Consider the following 18,845-nt stretch of genomic DNA (forward strand, 5'->3'; position numbering starts at 1 on the left):
GTGTGTGTGTGTGTGTGTGTGTGTGTGTGCATTGCCATCAAATGCAATCGGTCCTTGTGTTTCTGGGATAGAAGAATATCTGCTGTAATCCAGATACCAATAATACCTGAATGAAAATAAATGATTTTTCAGAAGAGAAGAGAAGAGAAAAGAAGAGAGTAGAAGAGAGGAGAAGTGAAGCAAAGAGAAGACAAGTCTGTCTAATGAATATGGCATTGAGCTCATGACTACAAGCACAGTACCAGATGGAAGAGATGACTCTTTATGTGACCTCAATCCACAAGGGAACAGAAACCCTACAGTGCTGAAAGTTTGTTTGGGGATGATTGGCCCTCGAGCTGCAACACATTACTTTTAAGTGTTAGTGCCTTGATGGGGCATCAAGAGAAAGAGCAATTTTAACAGTTCCACAGTGAGATTCAGGTTCAGACTCAGGCTATGCCATTAAAGATGTTTTTTTATTGCCAGAAGAAGATGACAGGGTTCCTCCCTCTATACTGTTACACATAATACCAGCAAATTGGGTGGCAACGTTTGACTTTCAAGACATGGGGACATGTATGGGAGAAGTGGAAAGGTATTAACAATATGTAACAGACAAAAAGAAAGTAAGGCAAAGAAAATAACACACATGAGGAACAGGTGACATATGAATTTTGGGTGAGGAGAGAAACCCAGCAGCTTAGAGAAAATAAATGAATAAAGAGATAGACAGAGGAAGGGGGGAGGAGGGAACAAGAAGGGGGGGAGTGAGAGAGAGAGAGGGGGACTTGGCAGGAGTCCATGTTAGCAGCAGGGGAGTGGAGCAGTCAGTAGGGGAGGATCACCGAGTGGCACGTGGAGAGGCAGTATTTCACCGAGCTGAAAGAGATACAGAGCTGCGGAGGAGGAGAGAGAAAGAGAGAAAAAAGAGAGAAGGTGGAGGCAAAAGACAAGCCTTCTTCTCCTTTGTAAGACAAGTGAGCAGTACACCTCGAGCGCTCCAAAATCAGCACAGACCTTGACTGACACACACTCATGCGTGCACACCCACACCCAGAACGTTTGAGGTTGTGGAATGTGCTTGCTGTGGTGGAGACTGACAGGGCAGGCAGCCAGCGTTGAGTCACAGCACTGCGCTTTCTATAGAAGAACGCCGGCTGCGCCCTGGAAACACATACAGAAAGCTTTGCACATACAAAACACCCCTGAATACTACGGACATAACACAGATACTTCCACACCCAAGGATTAATGATTGATGAAACAGTGACTGCATGCAAACCAGAACCGGGGCTGTCATCTCTGCACTGAATGATGGATGCTCCTTGTCCTGGATGGTAGGCACTGAGGGACCTTTCAACAGGATTGTGTATACAGTGTGTGAGTGTCAGGATGGCGACATGGATCTGGACCGTTGTACTTTGTGTGGCACTGTGGAGAGAGTCTTCTGTACACGGATTGAAGAACTATCCAAGATTACGGCTGTCCCATAAAGGTAAGGGATAAGGAGGCAACAGGTTTATAATAAAACATTATATTATTATTGAATTAACATTAAACTACATTAACTGTAACTGCTAATTTGGATTACGGTGTAATCCCATGTGAGTGTGTCCCTGCTTAAGGGGGTCTAATGATGCGTGTGAGTGGGTTTTGATGCATGGCTTCTGCTCTTCTTTATGCAGGCTGAATAGATTAACAGAGTGCATAATTTACACGGCTTCTTTAACAGCCTGTCATTCCACATTTCTCAGATAATCCCTCATTAGATTTATTAGATCTAGAGTGAACTACACTTCAGAAAAGAATGAGCTATGTCAATTAAAAGGTTAGAAATGATCAATTAGACAGTGATGGTTTATGGCCTTCCGGATTCCTTTTATATCTTTGCATATCACTCGTGTAGTGTTTAATTTGTCTTTGTGCTTTTTTTTTGCATTGGTTTATACTTTATTATTTTCAGTTCAATATATGATGCTCTAATGCATAGTGTATTGTGGCATGATGTTGGTAGGAGATATATGGCCACTGATTTAAAATGAACCCATATTTTAAATGTGAATTGTATGCACATATACTGAATGCTTAATGAATGCTCAACCCTTATATAAGATTTCTTTAGTGCGATTTATAAAAAAGCATATAAATTGTATTATATGTGAATATTTCGCATATATATTTACTAGTATCCTAGTATCAGGACATACTATGGTATCTATTTTATTCCTAAGTTTCATTCTATAAAGCTAAACCCGATTTTATAAAAGATGCTCCTTTGCTTTCTGAATATTCCTCATTCCAGCATGAATCGTTTATGCATAACTTATTTGACTCCTTTAAAAATGTCAAGTCTTGTCTTTTATTGTTGTTTTCGCTCTATTGCATGGTGGTTGAGTTTCTACAATGTGGCTTTCTTTAAACTCTACAGGTTCATTGACAGAGCATCAGCCTTTGTTATGCTGGTGTCTATCTTTGGTGTTTTTGGTATAAGATGAGGGCACTCTTTGTAGATAGGTTCATAGCCTACCATTAGGGAATCCTCAATGTGTGTGTAACTCCCATACTTTGACTTCATAGCTGTGGAAAGAATGTTGTATAAAAATCCACAGTGCAAACATGGTCATGTTTGAAAAGATCATGTGTGGACTAGAGACCAGAGAATCTTTTTTTTATTTTGCACTTCAACCATCTATGCAGTGGAAATTGAAAGTCTTTCTGAGCTTTGATCTTAATTTTACAATATGGTGCATGATACCATGATAAAGCGGTATAATTAAATACCTATGAGTCATAGCTGGATGACTGACATGCTCAGAAAGAAAGCGCTTGTTTTGCCTATTCCTAAGATTATTCGCTTATTCTCTTTACACCACTTACCTCCAATTGACTCCTTTTTATCAGCCGCTGACAGCAACACTCTCTATCACTTTATGCAAAACAGTCTATCCTTTACTGTTTACTTCACACTCCATTTCTCACCCGTTCCATCGCTTTGCTCTCTGCATGCCTGAACTGATAAATCGTGCTTTGCCAAAGCAGGAAAGTGTGTTCAGCGAACATCCTATCATTACAGAATGAAAAACAGTTGGCTTTTAAAGAGATTGTCAATCTGTTGCCAGTCTGAGAAGCCAAAATCCTGTGGTATGTGCTGAGGGATTCGCAGACCTTGGAGGCATTGCGTGCGGTTAGATTTTATAGGTTTCACCCTTGAGATATTAATATGTCTTAAATTATAGTCTGATTGAAAACAGGGAGGTAATTTCAGTCAGATTTGCTGTAATCTGTCAGTAGCTGCAGAGTGCAAATGTAAGTGTTTGCTGTAAGAGACCTGTCAAGAACCTGTGGCAACATGCCTTTGGGTCTAATATAGATTAATTAGACGTTCTTTCAGCGTCTCTATTTTTTTAGGGCTGATTTTCTGTTTTACTACTTCCTTCACGTCTGATCTTTGATTGCAGTTCCGTTTACCATCTGATTGCTGTTTTTATGTTAAACGTAACTGGATAGCACCTTTCACAGAACAGCTTGCTGTATTACCTTCTCACAAATATTATCCCTGTCAGTACAAATATTTTTTTTTATTGTAATTGCAACAAGATCCTAGGCTAACAATCCTAGATAAGCCTTATAAGGTGTTGTGTTGCAATACAAAATTATATCTTAATATGTTGAGCATTGGTTGGGCAATTTGGTTTCATCAGAATAATCTCAGAGACAATCTCAATCTCCTTTTGAATTCTTTGGCGAAGAAAGAAATAACAAATATTTGAAAAGTTCTAACTTTTAATCATTTTGAATTGGAAAAGTCTCTCAACAATCAAATGTTTTAATGGAAAAAAAAAGAATTGCTCAATAAACCCTAGATTAGATCAAAGCATGAACATATGGCAGGCTAGCTACAACTCTTTGTGGAATATATTAAGGGAACATATATCAAAAACAGAAAAGAAAACTTTTGTCTTTTCAAAGACAAAATAGCAAATTCATAAGATAATTCATACGGCTGTTACATTTTAGAGTTATGTTCAAGCGTTTGTTTTAATGGTCATAGGGTAACCATATACCCCATTATTTGTGTCAAAGAGAATAAAATCTCTCTTGCTTGTTCTGTTTTTGTACAAATGTTACAGTAATTAAGGTAGTATGAAAGTAAAATAGCCACAATCGACCACAAATTTGTGTTGATCAACTGGAATTTCAACAACTTAAATTAATGTATCTATGATTAGAAAAGTTTTACGTGTTAGGGTGGAGCTGCCTGGGTGGAACGCCACATTAAAAACTCTGTGGTAAACATTTTCAGTTTAACTGGTACAAACATAACTCATAGGATGGTTCTAACCACGGGAGTTGAGCAGTCTCTGCAGTGTTTAGGGTTAACACATGCTTCTTGAAAGATTAGAAAGTTCCGTCTAAAGACAACCATCCAATTTTGAGGCATGAAAATGGTTTGGCCCAAATCCTTAAAAGCACGTCAATGCTACATTCCTGGAATGACAGTCGACTTGCATCTGTTCTCTGGTATTTTGTAGAGAATTATATCATGAGGCTAAATTCCTTTCAGAATATTGAATTGATCTAGATCATGCCCTTTTCCACCAAAATGATTGGGGTAGATTAAGGGGTGGCTTTGAATATCCAAGAGCTGTACATTTATCCCCAGCTGAAATTAGTTTAAATCTTTTCCAAACATTATTTCAAAACACTTCCACCTGGTTGTGCAGAGTGGGACTCTGTTTTAAGTGATGTCACGATGTTATGACAGAGTTCGAGTTTCTTGCATTAACTTGTATAAATAAATGTCTCGGGATGTACCACAGCGTCGTTGAGCATTTACTTTTCACAAATTTTAAACACTGAGCTGCCAAATGCTCTCCAGAGCTTTCAGTATATGTTTAAGCTACTTAAGAGGAACCAGTTTCTAGCATGTATCGATAATAGTTCAAATAGAGTTGTCCTGCTGTGCCAGTCACATCGATATTAAGCACCATTTACCACTACCCACTTTTATAGTGAGCATTTGATTATGAATCGAAGAGAGTGTTTGTATAAAGCCTTAGTTTTAACTGGCTTATCATCGTTAACTGTGTGCTAAACTGAAAGATTCATTGCAGTCTTATACCACATGCTGCCAACGTACCTGCACCTTTGATGTTATTTTACAGAACTTCTGGCAGTAATGCAGATGGAAGCTGGTAGTGTTAAAGTCTGTGCTTTGTTTTAAACCTGATAACATTAAACTGATATTCTAACCACCCAAAAGTCATCTCAGGTTGCATGTACTGTAGGTTGAAACCATAATTGCTTGCGCTCCACCCCGTCTGCAGTGTAATTTTAAACCAAGCTTTTTAAGTCAAATAAAAGCGTATCTACTGTATGGCGTATCTGTGGCTTTAAATGATTTTGATCAGTCATTTACTTAAAAAGGCAGCAGACTGTGTTATAATAAATGCGGCGAAAGGCAATGGCATTATCTGTATCAGTTGCTGTTTATCTAAATAACCATAACTGATTTAAACCCAAAATAGGCATGGCTTAAACTAGAGAAACGTTTTTGTTTGTTTTTAGCTCTGACAGTTACTCAAACTCAGCTTCATCATTCGGATTCATAGCTGGTCCACAACTTGAGATGTGTACTACCTGTATACTTCTGTTTTAATCTCATGAATTCAGCTGTTGGTGTTTGGACTTCCAGAATATTTTCTAACTGATTCAGTTGGTTCTAAATCACAATATACATATAAACAAATTTTAAACCGCCACATACCTGACCAAGCAGTTACTAAGGATGCTGTATATGCTTTGTGTTTACAATACCGGTATTTCAGGAACTACTGATCTCTTGGGATTTTCATGCACAACAGTCTTTAGAGTTAACAAAGAACGGTACAAAATGTCCTTGTCGATTAGAGAGGTCAGAGGAAATTGGCCAGACTTGTTTGAACATACAGGATGTCTACGAAAACTCAAACAGCAACTCTTTACGGATGTGCTTAGCAGAAATGCATATCACGAATGCATTTTTACAAAAAATATCATTTTAGATTATAAAACATTTTATCTTTTAACTATTAAAGTTGGCTGTATTTTGGTATAATTAATAATACAGATTTGATAATCTTAGTTTAAGAATGCTAATTTTCCATCTTGGTCATTCAATGAAAAGAGGAGGATCTCTGCAGTAACAATAAATCTATGTTGCCTTCTGCCACTGCTGCAGGTATTTAATTAAAGTACTTCGAATACTGCTGAGTTCTGAGGCTGTAGCTCTGACCTCCCACACTTTCAATGGCACAAGGACGCATCCAGCAGATCTCTCTGTTTCTGCCATCACACCACCCCCTCTTCTTTTCTTGGCATTTCTCCTGAGTGCTAAAAGAGGTCTATTTACCCAATAAACCCATCACTTCCTTTCAAACATGGGAGCTAAGCGGTCGTCATGGAGACAACTTCATGGCGAGAAAAAAGAAATGAGAGATATTGAGAGAAAGGGAGATAGAGATTAAGAGTTTGCTATAAACATCACTAGCAGTGCCATCAGTAGAACAGACATTTGTATGTAAGGGCATCGTTCTGCCTGAAGCAAACTTTGGTCCTAAATTAGATATCTAAAAAACAGTGCAAACTTAAACCAAGCTTTTTGTGTGGCTCCTTCCTTATAAACTCAACCAAATACTTGACTTGATTTAATATGACATTGAAAACAGCGAACTCTTAAAGGTCATTCCATCACTTCTTCTCTTTCCTCTTCTCATTAGATCTCAAATCTGCTTCTCTAGTTCACCCAAAGCTTCTCCATCCTTCAGTTTCCCATCGTCCTGTCAGCCCACACATTATCTCCACCCTTCTTCATGTGGCATTCATTTTGGGTCACAACACTTCACAAAAGGCTGTAATGAAAACAGAGTAATTGTCCTTGACACTGATGAGACTTCCATCTGTCTGTTCTCCCACAGCAAAGCAGAGTGATAGGGAATATTCAGGCTTTTTTTTTCTTCGCTTTTCAGAAAAGACGGTCATTCAGACCACTTGAATGCACAAATTTAAAAGTCGATGTTTCTCTCCAGGTCTCCTGCTGTCTGACTGGCTGTGCAGGAAAGAGTAGAAAACTCATTGAGTTAAGTCAAAGTATTGCTACTATAGTGAGAATTCAATGTAGTGAAGAAAATGACTCATGTAAGAGTCAGCAAGTAAAGATGTCTGATGAAAATCTACTTAATCTGTAATTTGTAATTAAGTGGTAATTCATTTCAAAATAAATGGCTACAATTTGACACAAGTAATTAAAAAAAACTTCTATATGTGAGGAGTGTGCTTCATCGGTAGCTTACTAAATTCAATAACTAGCTAGCTAGCTAGCTTGTTATTTATTTAAATTAATGCATGTGTTTAGCTACATAGTTAACTATTTAACAAAGTTGAACTTCACACATTATTCTGGATGTAACCTATAGGATTTATCAGTACTTTCAGATCGTTACATAATGCTTTCTTTTAATTGAAAATATTATATAAATTGAGCCCAAGATTCTCCTTTGTCTTCACTGGCTCAGAAATTGCTGCTGCTGACTAAGCATTTGATGCCTGAAGTATAGACTTCAGAACAAACGTATTTATTTGAATTGGATCTTGAAAATTCATCACTTAATATTTGTACATGCTGTCTATTAAATTATCATTAGGCCTTCTGGGGTTAAATGCATTACTATTTATATACTCTGTAACAGTGATTAAAAATAAATGAACTAATGTTACATGTATTGTGTTAATTAATTGAAATAGATAATAATATGTTTGTTTTTTAATGAAATGTACAGGCTTAAATATACTCAAAATTGCCTCTACAATGAACCATGTCCACTATTCGATATAAAGTGTTTTAGTGGCATTTCCCCTGGGATGGCGTTTAAGTAAAAACCAATCATCTTAATGACCGCAGATGAATTGCAGCATAGCATCAATCACCAGGTTACTCTCACTGACTGCCAATTCTCTTTACAACAAGCAAAGATTTATAATACACTTTTAGTGTTCTGAAATCAATAACTCATTTTCATTTAAAGCTTTATCCTTCTATCTCATGTACACTCTTCCCTCCGTATACTTTACTGTCTTTGTTTTTTCATTTGAAGTGTGATTGAAGTAGACTTCGGTGCTTCCAAGACCAATTTCCTTTAAGCTTCCTGAGAGCTGACAGGGAACGTTTCTAACCCAGGTGGAGAAAATAACAGGGAATTATAAAGGGGGAAATTCCAGCAGTAAACCTTCAAAGCATTCAGCTGTACATGTGTATAGGCAGTGTGTATGATTTTAAGTGGAAATGTTCCTTCGATAATCACAGGTTTTAATGTGACAGCCGTTTTTGAGAACTTAGAAAGATGTCAAACGTGCCAGGACGCCAAGAGAATTTGTAAAATACCGTTATTTATTTATTTATTTATTTATTTATTTATTTATTTATTTATTTATTTATATTAAACCATGGTTTAATATAATCAGTTCAACCCAAGACACTATGCAGACATACTGAAACTATTAGGTTTAATATTCCGAAAAAATTTTATTTCTCTGTTTCTCTATCATTCCATGACTACATCTTAACTTTTAATAACTATACTTAATTAAATAAAATGCTACATAGTTTAAAATTAATACATAATGTGAACCTCATAAAATATTTTTGCAAGATTTCACATTCAAGAGAACTGGTATTGATTAATGCCGTATGGTTACTCCAGGCTAATTGTTATCTGCAATCATGTAGAGAAAGGTTTTCAAAACGTGCAAACTTAATTCAAACAGTCTTCACATTTTAGATACATTTGAGTTGAATTTTGTCTTCTGTAAATTCTCAGCATGTGTCCCATCTGACCTCTAAGGCTGAGAATATGACTGATGCATTCCTCCTGTTCCTGAAGGAAGCGCACAGGCAGTGTGTGTTTGTACATCTGTCAGTCACTCAGGGAATAAGGTTTATCTTGTAGCCATTGGGAAACAGCAGCTGAGTGTTATTTTTACTTCTGATGGTGTATAAAGTTAGAATATCTGTCTGAACGCCCATCGCCATTAGCAGGAGCAACAAACCAGAATACTGTAGGTGAGCAGGGTGAAAGGTCGAAATGTTCTGTTCCTGAATAAACGACGAAATTCAAAGGATGACGGAGTGAGGCAGCAGTGGGTGGTAGAATTTGAAGTAAAGGTGCATTATCATCTGTGCTAATCAGTACTGATACTAGATGAAAAAGATTAAACCTAATATCAAGCAATAAGCTTTAATAAAATAACATCAATGGCACAGAAAGAATGATGTAGATATGAATATTTAGAGCATATTGTTGCATGCACGGGTGGGCACGGTGGCTTAGTGGTTAGCACGTTCGCCTCACACCTCCAGGGTCGGGGTTCGATTCCCGCTTCCACCTTGTGTGTGCAGAGTTTGCATGTTCTCCCCGTTCTCACCTCAGGGGTTTCCTCTGGGTACTCCGGTTTCCTCCGCTGGTCCAACGACATGCATGGTTGGTTGATTGGCATCTCTGGAAAATTGTCCCTAGTGTGTGATTGTGTGAGTGAATGAGAGTGTGTGTGTGTGCCCTGTGATGGGTTGGCACTCCATCCAGAGTGTATCCTGCCTGATGATGCCTGAGATAGGCACAGGCTCCCTGTGACCCAAGGTAGTTCGAATAAGCAATAGAAAATGAGTGAGAGAGTGAGTTGTTGCATGCACTCACACACACTGACACTTAAATAATCTCTAATCTTTATTGTGTCTTGAGTATGTAATAATCTGCTAGCTTCATGTTTTCCATGTCATGTTTTCAAACAGAATATCAAACAGAAATCTTGCCATGTAATTCAACTAGTCTACATACCATATACAAAAGTCTAAAATTATTTTGTCTTCCTGACTTCCCTGATGCAAAATAACCATTTGTAAAATTAATTGCTTAGCTACAGCATAAGGGCAGACAGAAAAAAGTTCACAGCATCGACTTCTGAACTGCGCATGTGACATCATACAATTTTATCTCTATTTCATCTTCTCTACTCTGATATCTCCTCATTACAGTATGATATCATCATATGGAGTCTCTCCTCTCTCTGTGTCACAACAGTGTTTAAAGAGGCAGTAAGTTCTTTAATCTCACTCTCTATCAGACACGTCTACTATAAAGACAAAACAGCTCACATGCAATGCAATGCTGGATCTGAACACTGTTCCATGATGGTAGCGAAAGCAGATTAAACCATATATTCCCCATGATGGTTCAAGCAGGATAACTTCTAGAGAAAATGAGATCAATGCTTGTAGTTAGAACATATATAGAGTGGATTAATGTTCGGATTATGGTTTTTAAGGACATTCTGAATTAATATTTTGAGCATACTATCATTAACTATCAGATGTCTCAGGAATAATAAAGCTTAAATATAGGAAAAAATGTTCCCCAATTTAAGGCTACAATATTAGTATTAGTAAGTGCTGCTGTTATTGGAGCACTCATACTCCAACACCTGAGTTGTTAATTTGTAGTAAACAATGAATCATGACTTTATATCAGTAAACTTTCTAGTACAAAGTCACAGATCCTTCCTCCACCACCCGACTCCAGTGTTTATACATATTATAAATGTACCATTATATCCCATCAGTGTTGAGTTCTTAAATCTCACAAACCTGGTCAGAAAGTGTTGAATGGTATATTGTCTAAAGCAGCAGTTCTGACAGTATTTCTGTTTTTCTTTTTTAAGGCAAAAAAGAAAACCATTTACTTCAAGTGTAATTGAAGTAAATGGTAAAGCTGGTGCTTTTTCTCTCTTATTAACATTATTAACAAAGTTGGAGGTTGGTGAGGAAAAACAACTGTTTGTAGCTGCTATAACAAAGGTTATAACATGACTATACTTGACTCACAGATGATCCACCACAATTAATATAACGATAAATGTATAAAAAACACAATGTGTTATTTATTAAATTAAAAGTCTAAAGTAGATGCTACATTGTGTGAATGCATTGTGTGATGGCATTTTCTTAGAAAATCAATTAAATGTATTTGTTAATTCATCAAGCCTACAAAAACCAGAGCTAAATTTTTGTAAAGAACGGACTTGTTGTCTTATGTTAATGGCACAATTTTTGTCAAATGCTACAGTTTTTAATTAGTGTTATGTAATAACATAGTAAACCTTATAAACATTCAGCCATATCTTAAGACTTAGGCTTCCATGATAAATACTGTATCAGGAAATTCCTAAGATTTTCCTCAGTACAGGAAATTCTATGGTAAAGTCTGTAGTAATCTTACATACAGTAAGCCACAGGTGTGGTGGATGGAGATTCGACTGAAAGACTAAAACAATGAAACACTGACTGATGTATGCTGAAGTTACTTAAGTCTGCAAATTCATGAATACACATCTTTAATTCAGTTAATCAGATAATAGTTTCACAGTGAGTGTTTGATAAGCATATAGTTGGCTGAAAATTATAACAAAATTGAAAACATTTGGCAGATGCTATTATTCAGGGCGACTTACATTTTTATCTCATTTATTACAACTGAGCAATTGAGGGTTAAGGGTCTTACACAAGGGCCGTGCAGCAGTGTAGCTTGGTGGACCTGAAGTTTGAGCTCACAACCTTCCAATCTGTAGTCTAACACTTTAACCTTTGTGCTACTATATCTCCACATACCACATAAAACTGTGACCAAATTTAAATAGACTAAAATATTACCGCACACATGTTTGTAATTCTAGCTTTGTGGGGCAATTCCACTGACTTGTGTGTTACTGTAGCTAAATAATTGTCTTGTTCTCATGTAGAAGTAATTGCTAAGAGGAAGAGAGGCATGGCTGGTTAATTTCCGCTGGATAGTGAATCATGACAGTCCTAATTTGGCACAGACACACAGTACAAATAACACCAGTTACTGGGAATAATACCAGCCATACACAAGGCAGTGAAGGGTCTGCTGTTGTTCTGGAGCGCCCCAAAGGTATCATCTCTACAGGGCCATCTGGACTGCAGAGCATAGAGATCCCCCTGCTATTCAGGCCCACAGGAAATAAACTCCTCTGGGTTTCTGATCAGAGCAAAGAGCCTTCACCTCCCAAACCCTGCAGAGACATAGACTCGGTGACTGTTTATCATGCTGTTCAGTTTGATTACAGGGAAAATATTTCAGGTGTGTGTCTGGAGTGTCCTTCTCTTTTCTGAAGTAAAGACATAAATATTAATGAAGTAAAGCCAGAGGTTAACGTTAAAAATCCAGGTCACGCTGGTTATCAACAACAAAACCAATTCCAGCTTACAGTAACCAGGTTTTTTTTTTTGTGTGTGTGTGTGTGTGTGTGTGTGTGTGTGTGTGTGTGTGTGTGTGTGTGTGTGTGTGTGTGTGTGTGTGTGTGTGTGTGTGTGTGCATTTTAATCATATGTAAGGAGATTATTTGTTAGAATACATATCTATACAACTGGTTAAGCAGCATTAATTGCTAAATAAGGAACAAAACATAAGGGGTGTGAGCTGTTATAGAAAAAATAATCACACTCTGTCAGGTAATGTGGAGCTCAACGCTCTTACCACTTTAAATTTGATTAGCATTGCTATAAGTAAATGAATGAAACATTTAATTCCTCTTATACCACAGCAACTTACATTTATTGATGCTTAGTCACACAGTCATCATCTCACCAGCTTCTATTATTTTTCTATCAATATTAACAATTATACAGTTTTACTTTGCTAGCATGTTTTAAACCATTTCATTTTAGGTTTCGATTATGTGGAGAGTCTGCCTTACAAGTGTGTAATTAACTGTAAATAAAGTGTATTTATTATTTATTTTATTTTAGTATTTATTACATTGCTGTTATTGAAATGGAAAGTAAGCAAGTATCTCTTTCTTTCACATGAACAGGCATTGATGCACAGACATCTTCATTCTCATAGGATTTCATTAAAGGACAAAAAAGGACAGTCCTTCACAAAGCCAGAGAAAATGAATATGGGTATTGATTCCTGAGACTTTTACAGAAAATCTGATCAGTGGTCTTGAGCATTTTACTTTTCCCTTATCAATGGCAAGGCGGGATAGTTATTCTAGCCAATTGTGCAGTCCAGACATTCAGTCTGTGAAGGTGAATGCAGAGGTCAGGTTTCTAAATGGAGCATCAGCTTTGTGATAATTACTGAGGTTAGTGGGTTAACAAAGTCAGTATGGTCGTATAATAAAATCTGTGCTCTACTAACCACCATCTGGGTTTCCAAATAACCTCCTTTTCCCCATCAGTCTTTTGATTAAGTATAGCGAGTTCCCTCTATCCAACTTAAATTCATCTTTACTGCTAAATTTGCTTTAGACCACATCATATGAGATCAAATAGCAAGGCAAAAAGGTCACATAATGCAAGATTTACTGTATGGAGCTTCTTGTTAGACGGAATGATTAAAATAAACTCAAAGTGACAGATAAAAGAGAGAAGTTCTTTTTCTCTCTGGGATGAAAGCATTTCCCTATCAGTGATAGCTGATAGCCCCATGAGTGAGGGGATACACACACACACACACACAGAGGGAGAGAGAGGGAGAGAGAGGGAGGGAGAGAGAGGGAGGGAGAGAGAGAGAGAGAGAGAGAGAGAGAGAGAGAGAGAGAGAGAGAGAGAGAGAGAGAGAGAGAGAGAGAGAGAGAGAGAGAGAGAGAAACAGACATGTCTGGGTAGCACATGTGGATAAGGATTTTAAAAGAAGCACTGGTCTATTTCCTTTTCAATCTATATTCCATTACATATAATTTCCTGTAATAATAGGCTTTCTGTGTCATTTCTTTTTTTTTTTTTACATTTATTCCTTCAGTGACATATGCAATATTTTTCTTGAAGAAATTCATGGAAAAAATTCTAAATAAGTATAATTAAATTAAGTATAAAAATCTTGTTAATTATTATTTCCCCATATTTATTGCTATAATATAATATAATATAATATAATATAATATAATATAATATAATATAATATAATATAATATAATATAATATACAAATGGAATAATTAAAAGCATTAATGTTGTTCTTGATCCACTTACCCTAACTGTCTAATCTAACTACTACTATTAAAACTTTCCAGACATCTTTTTTATAATAGACACTAGAAAGCGCCACCATATAATAACATTGCAAAAATCAGTGCAATATATAAAGGTCATATATTATATATTATTTGGTCATTTATTAATAATACAAAATATTATATTTCTGGTTATTTAAGCTTAAGTTTGACTGATGAGTTTTATTATTTAAGAACAAGAGTTCAATTAAGCATTCAGATAAAAAGTCAAATCACCCATAGCACTGTGGCTTTGATGCTGAATTTAATAAAGAGTGTTGGATTTATTTCTGTTGTCCCTCTTGGTCTACCACTCCCCTTAAGCACTGTATGGTATGACCCTTGTCTATGCCTAAAGCTCTCCGTCAGTTTCTATTATGGCGACTTTCAAACACTCATTGCCTTAGGGGGAGTTTGAGGTTTGCTTTTGGCTTGCAGTAGGACATTTGTTACATGCTGTTTGTTCTAGCTGTACTTCCCCTTCATAAACAGTAATGAGCCGCATGCCTCTTCATCAAGACTAGAGCTGATGAATGGAGCACAGCAGGTCATGTTGAGCTGGATGACCCTTTTAATGCATCTGATGCACAGACTAGAGTAGAGTCTCTCTAATTTATCTGGCTCAAATTACTGTACGCTGTTGTTTTTGAAGCCGCAAGGATAAGGTCAAAAAAATAGATGAGTAAGAGGCTCGTAACAAAATTAAACAGACGATGGTCCCCTGGGTTGTGTCTTATATATTATGTCCTAATCTTACATAAACCAAAATTAAATCAAATAAGCATCAGTAGGACATTTGAGTCAGAGTGGAACATGGGGAGTGCTTTGAAAAAGTGAAAAGCAATTATCAAAGATTTTCATTTTATTTTTCTCACATGTATTAGCTGACTGTGCCGTAATTTCACCTTAAGGTATGTGACACTATTAGCCTCAATTTCACGGCCCTTTTATTTCTTCTTCGGTCAACAGAGAGATCTCCTGCTGCGGGCCACGGGTGGAGATGGTTTAGAGGTTATGGCTTAAACAGTGGGATGACTGTAATTTTGAACAGCTTGCAGCAAAACCACAAGCTAGTAGAATTACCATGAACCTGCACACATCACATAGATAGAGTGAAGGACTGAAATGCAAAAGATGATTTTATTTTATAGGACTTTCTAAAAGGAAGAGAAAATAATGTTGAAATCTGTCAATCTATCTAAAGTATAAAGGCAAAAGCATTTGGACACCAGACTCTCACACCCACATGTGTTTGTTGATCTTTCTATGCCAGGTTTAGGCCTCATTTATTTTTATAATAATCACTCTTCTGGGAAGGATTTTCACTAGATTTTGTGGGATTTGTGTTCATTCAGCCACAATGACATTAGTGAGGTCAGGCACTGATATTGGGGGAGAAGGCCTGGGGTGAAGTCAGTGCTTTAATGCATCCCAGAGTCCCTTAGTGGAGTTGAATCATGGTTCTTTGCAGGACATTTAAGCTTTTCCACTCCAGTCTTGGCAAAGCATGTATTCACAGACCTGGATTTGGTAGTCAGGTGTCCACAAACATTTGGCCTCATTGTGCATTTGATCTATCTGAGTTATTTTCTTATCTTGTTTCCTATTGACATGTCCTTCTGTTACATTTTATCTGTTAACTGAAGCAACTGGTGAGCCTTTGAAATAAGCAGCTCAGCAGGGAGCAGCTTCTGGCTCTTGTGTGTGTGTGTGTGTGTGTGTGTGTGTGTGTGTGTGTGTGTGTGTGTGTGTGTGTGTGTGTGTGTGTGTGTGTGTGTGTGTGTGTGTGTGTGTGTGCGGTGCCCAGTAAGGTTTTAGCATGGTATTTGTGACACTAAATCAGCTACAGATTTCAAAAGAATGCCTACTTTCAGAGGAGTGTATGGCCAGTGGGCCCACACAAACACACACACACACACACACACACACACACACACACACACACACACACACACACACACACACACACACACACACACACACACACACACACACACCTTATCTATATTGGTTTAAATTACAGCCTGGCAGGGAATCTGGTGCACATGCACAGACACACACGCACACACACATAGCCAAAATGCCATAAGTTGTTGACACCATACACCTTGTTTATCAGTTCTCTCCATCTATCTCACACAGAGATGCTCCTCTGAGAAGCACTGTGTTTAGCTGTGTGTTTAATTATGGCATGACTAATCTTTCCGCTTCCTCAGCTGTATGGACTCTCACACTGTGCTCTCTGCAGGAAATATTATGTGCACTGGAGTAGACAGAATACTCCTGACTCTTTCTAGTGACTCTTACAGTACAACAGTGTTATGTCTCTCACATGCTCCAGCACCTGCTATTCTCATAAACATTATTGATTTATTCCTCAATGATGTCACTTACAGTGTTCATTTTGTGTGTGTGTGTGTGTGTGTGTGTGTGTGTGTGTGTGTGTGTGTGTGTGTGTGTGTGTGTGTGTGTGTGTGTGTGTGTATGTGTGTGTGTGTGTGTAGAGCTGTGGGATTTGAACAGGACATGGGTGTTCCAGGCGGCAGAAGGGAGTCTGCAGCATTACAGTATGCTGCTAGATGAGACTCAGGAGAGGCTGATTATTGGAGGAAAAAACACACTGTATTCTCTTAACCTGGACAGAATCAGTGAACCTCATAGAGAGGTAGGTGTGTGCGTGTGTGTGATTGTGTGTGTGTGTGTGTGTGTGTGTGTGTGTGTGTGTGTGTGTGTGTGTGTGTTTGTGTGTGTGTGCGTGATTGTGTGCGTGATTGTGTGTGTTTGTGTGTGTGAGTGTGCATGTGTGTGTATATGTGTGTGTGTGTGTTTGTGTGTGTGTGCATGTTTGTGGGTGTGTGGGTGTGTGGGTGTGTGTGTGTGTGTGGACACTCAGTGATGCAAATTTCAGTTACACATTCATGCACTATAAAACCAGTGAATCTCAAAGTGGTTCTGTGAACCATACCCAGTGGCTACATGATTACTTTAATTAAATACAGTGCTGGAAATCACAACCTACAGCTGATTATGTGTTTATATTTTATATGTATATATGTCACAATTATAATGATCATTTATATTATTAGCCTGTTTGAATTCGCATGTGAATTGAATGGGATTAAAGAATATGAGGATACAGAATATTTCAACATTCAAGATTAAAAATCTCTTTGGCTCCAGTTAATAAGTAACATATTTATGGAATATAACTTAAATAATGATCAAGAAATGTATCTGTGTTAAATGGGTCTGTGTACATTGATGTCCCAGTCAGTCCCCAAGCTTAGCTTCCATTTTCTGCCTCTAAAGCACCAATGATAGAAAACAACACCCTAACAGACCTAGATTCATAAAAGGTCATAGATTTAAAACAAATATTTATAAATGATAATAATAAGAAGAATTCAGAATCAGAAAACAATAAATGCTAGCTAGTTAGCCGATACTAGCTAGGATGATACCTGTTTACAAAAGTACAACAGTTCCCCCTGGTTAAAGTGGGCATTTTTCTTTTATATGTCTGCTTTTTTTGGGGGGAAAAAAGTGTTATTCAGCAAATAATTCATAATACATAACCAACTAGCAAGATGATCTTTATAATGACATACAGTAGTAGGGACTAACTACAACATATCACATAATACATTAAAGTAATGCTGTTTTTGTTGTTGTTCTTGTTTTTTTTTTCCCTTTTAATGCTGCAGTAGTTAATGGGCCTAATATTTTTATTCATAAAGTAAGAGAAAAACAAGCTGACAATGAATACCGAGTCTAAAAGAGTGCTTTCAGCTCAGATATAAACACATAAAGGTCAATTAGATAGTTTTCCTCTAAAAGGTATACTCTTTCCATGGTTTTAAGGGAGGTTGTTTAGTTTTGGTCAGAAGAACACAGACAGTGCTACTGTGTGGACCTGCCCTTAACCTCAGGGCCTTGAAATCTATCCATCTCAGTTTCTGTTTCTGTGTTTAATTTAATTTAATTCAATAAGGAACGGGGGTTTGTAAATAATTCTGTCTAGAAGCACATTTTACAATGACCACTGCTGTTCATGACGTGATCGTTTACGAGAAATAATCCATGTTCTTCAGTGACCTCAGTTCACTGTCTCTGTCTGTCTCTGTTTTAGATCCACTGGGCTACCTCTGAAGAGCAGGTGAAGGACTGTCTCATGCAGGGCAGGGAGAAGGTACGTTGTTGGGTAATGTGTTAAAAAAAATAGATATTTCAGGTTTTCTCTTGCTTTAAGGAGACATGTTGTAAAGTATGTCGCCCTGCCTTTTTCCCCAGCCGGAGTGTGCTAACTACATCAAGCTGATCCAGCCATATAACAACACTCATCTTCTGGCATGCGGCACTGGAGCCTTCAGCCCGATGTGTGCCTACATCAGAGTCAGTGATCGAGCAGAGGTACTGCAGCTTCTCGAAGCAGCTACCGCATCAACATTCAATTCAAAGTGTTCTAGTCACTACATTTCCAAACACTACATTACTACACATCACATTTGTTAAGTTACAAGCTGACATTTCTTCAAGGAGTTTGAACCAAATTTTTAACAACTCTAAACCATATCAGATGTGACAGCAAGAATGAGATGATATACTATTTGTATTTATTATAGTAGTTTGTACTGAGCCAGCTATTAGCATTTGTGTTATTAGCATTACTAGCTAGCATTGGAGATACTAGGAATAAAGCTGTAGTGAGTTTAAGCTAATTCTAGCTGATTTTCCCAAGTTGATTAGTTCTTTGGTAAA

General features: G+C 37.4%; 1 protein-coding gene across 1 annotated transcript in view; it reads left to right on the top strand.

The window, feature by feature from the left end:
- The first annotated feature begins 817 nt into the window (after positions 1-817).
- Positions 818-18,845, top strand: part of sema3e (sema domain, immunoglobulin domain (Ig), short basic domain, secreted, (semaphorin) 3E) — a 37,545-nt gene continuing 19,517 nt past the window's right edge. Inside the window, exons 1-4 of the mRNA XM_027162065.2 lie at positions 818-1,477; positions 16,592-16,752; positions 18,217-18,276; positions 18,378-18,497. Of these exons, the coding sequence (XP_027017866.1) occupies positions 1,375-1,477; positions 16,592-16,752; positions 18,217-18,276; positions 18,378-18,497 (444 nt within the window). The 5' untranslated portion in view covers positions 818-1,374. The remainder of the gene's footprint in view (positions 1,478-16,591; positions 16,753-18,216; positions 18,277-18,377; positions 18,498-18,845) is intronic.

The sequence above is a fragment of the Tachysurus fulvidraco genome, chromosome 13 (assembly GCF_022655615.1).
Source record: "Tachysurus fulvidraco isolate hzauxx_2018 chromosome 13, HZAU_PFXX_2.0, whole genome shotgun sequence".
In the NCBI taxonomy this organism is placed as follows: Eukaryota; Metazoa; Chordata; class Actinopteri; order Siluriformes; family Bagridae; genus Tachysurus; species Tachysurus fulvidraco.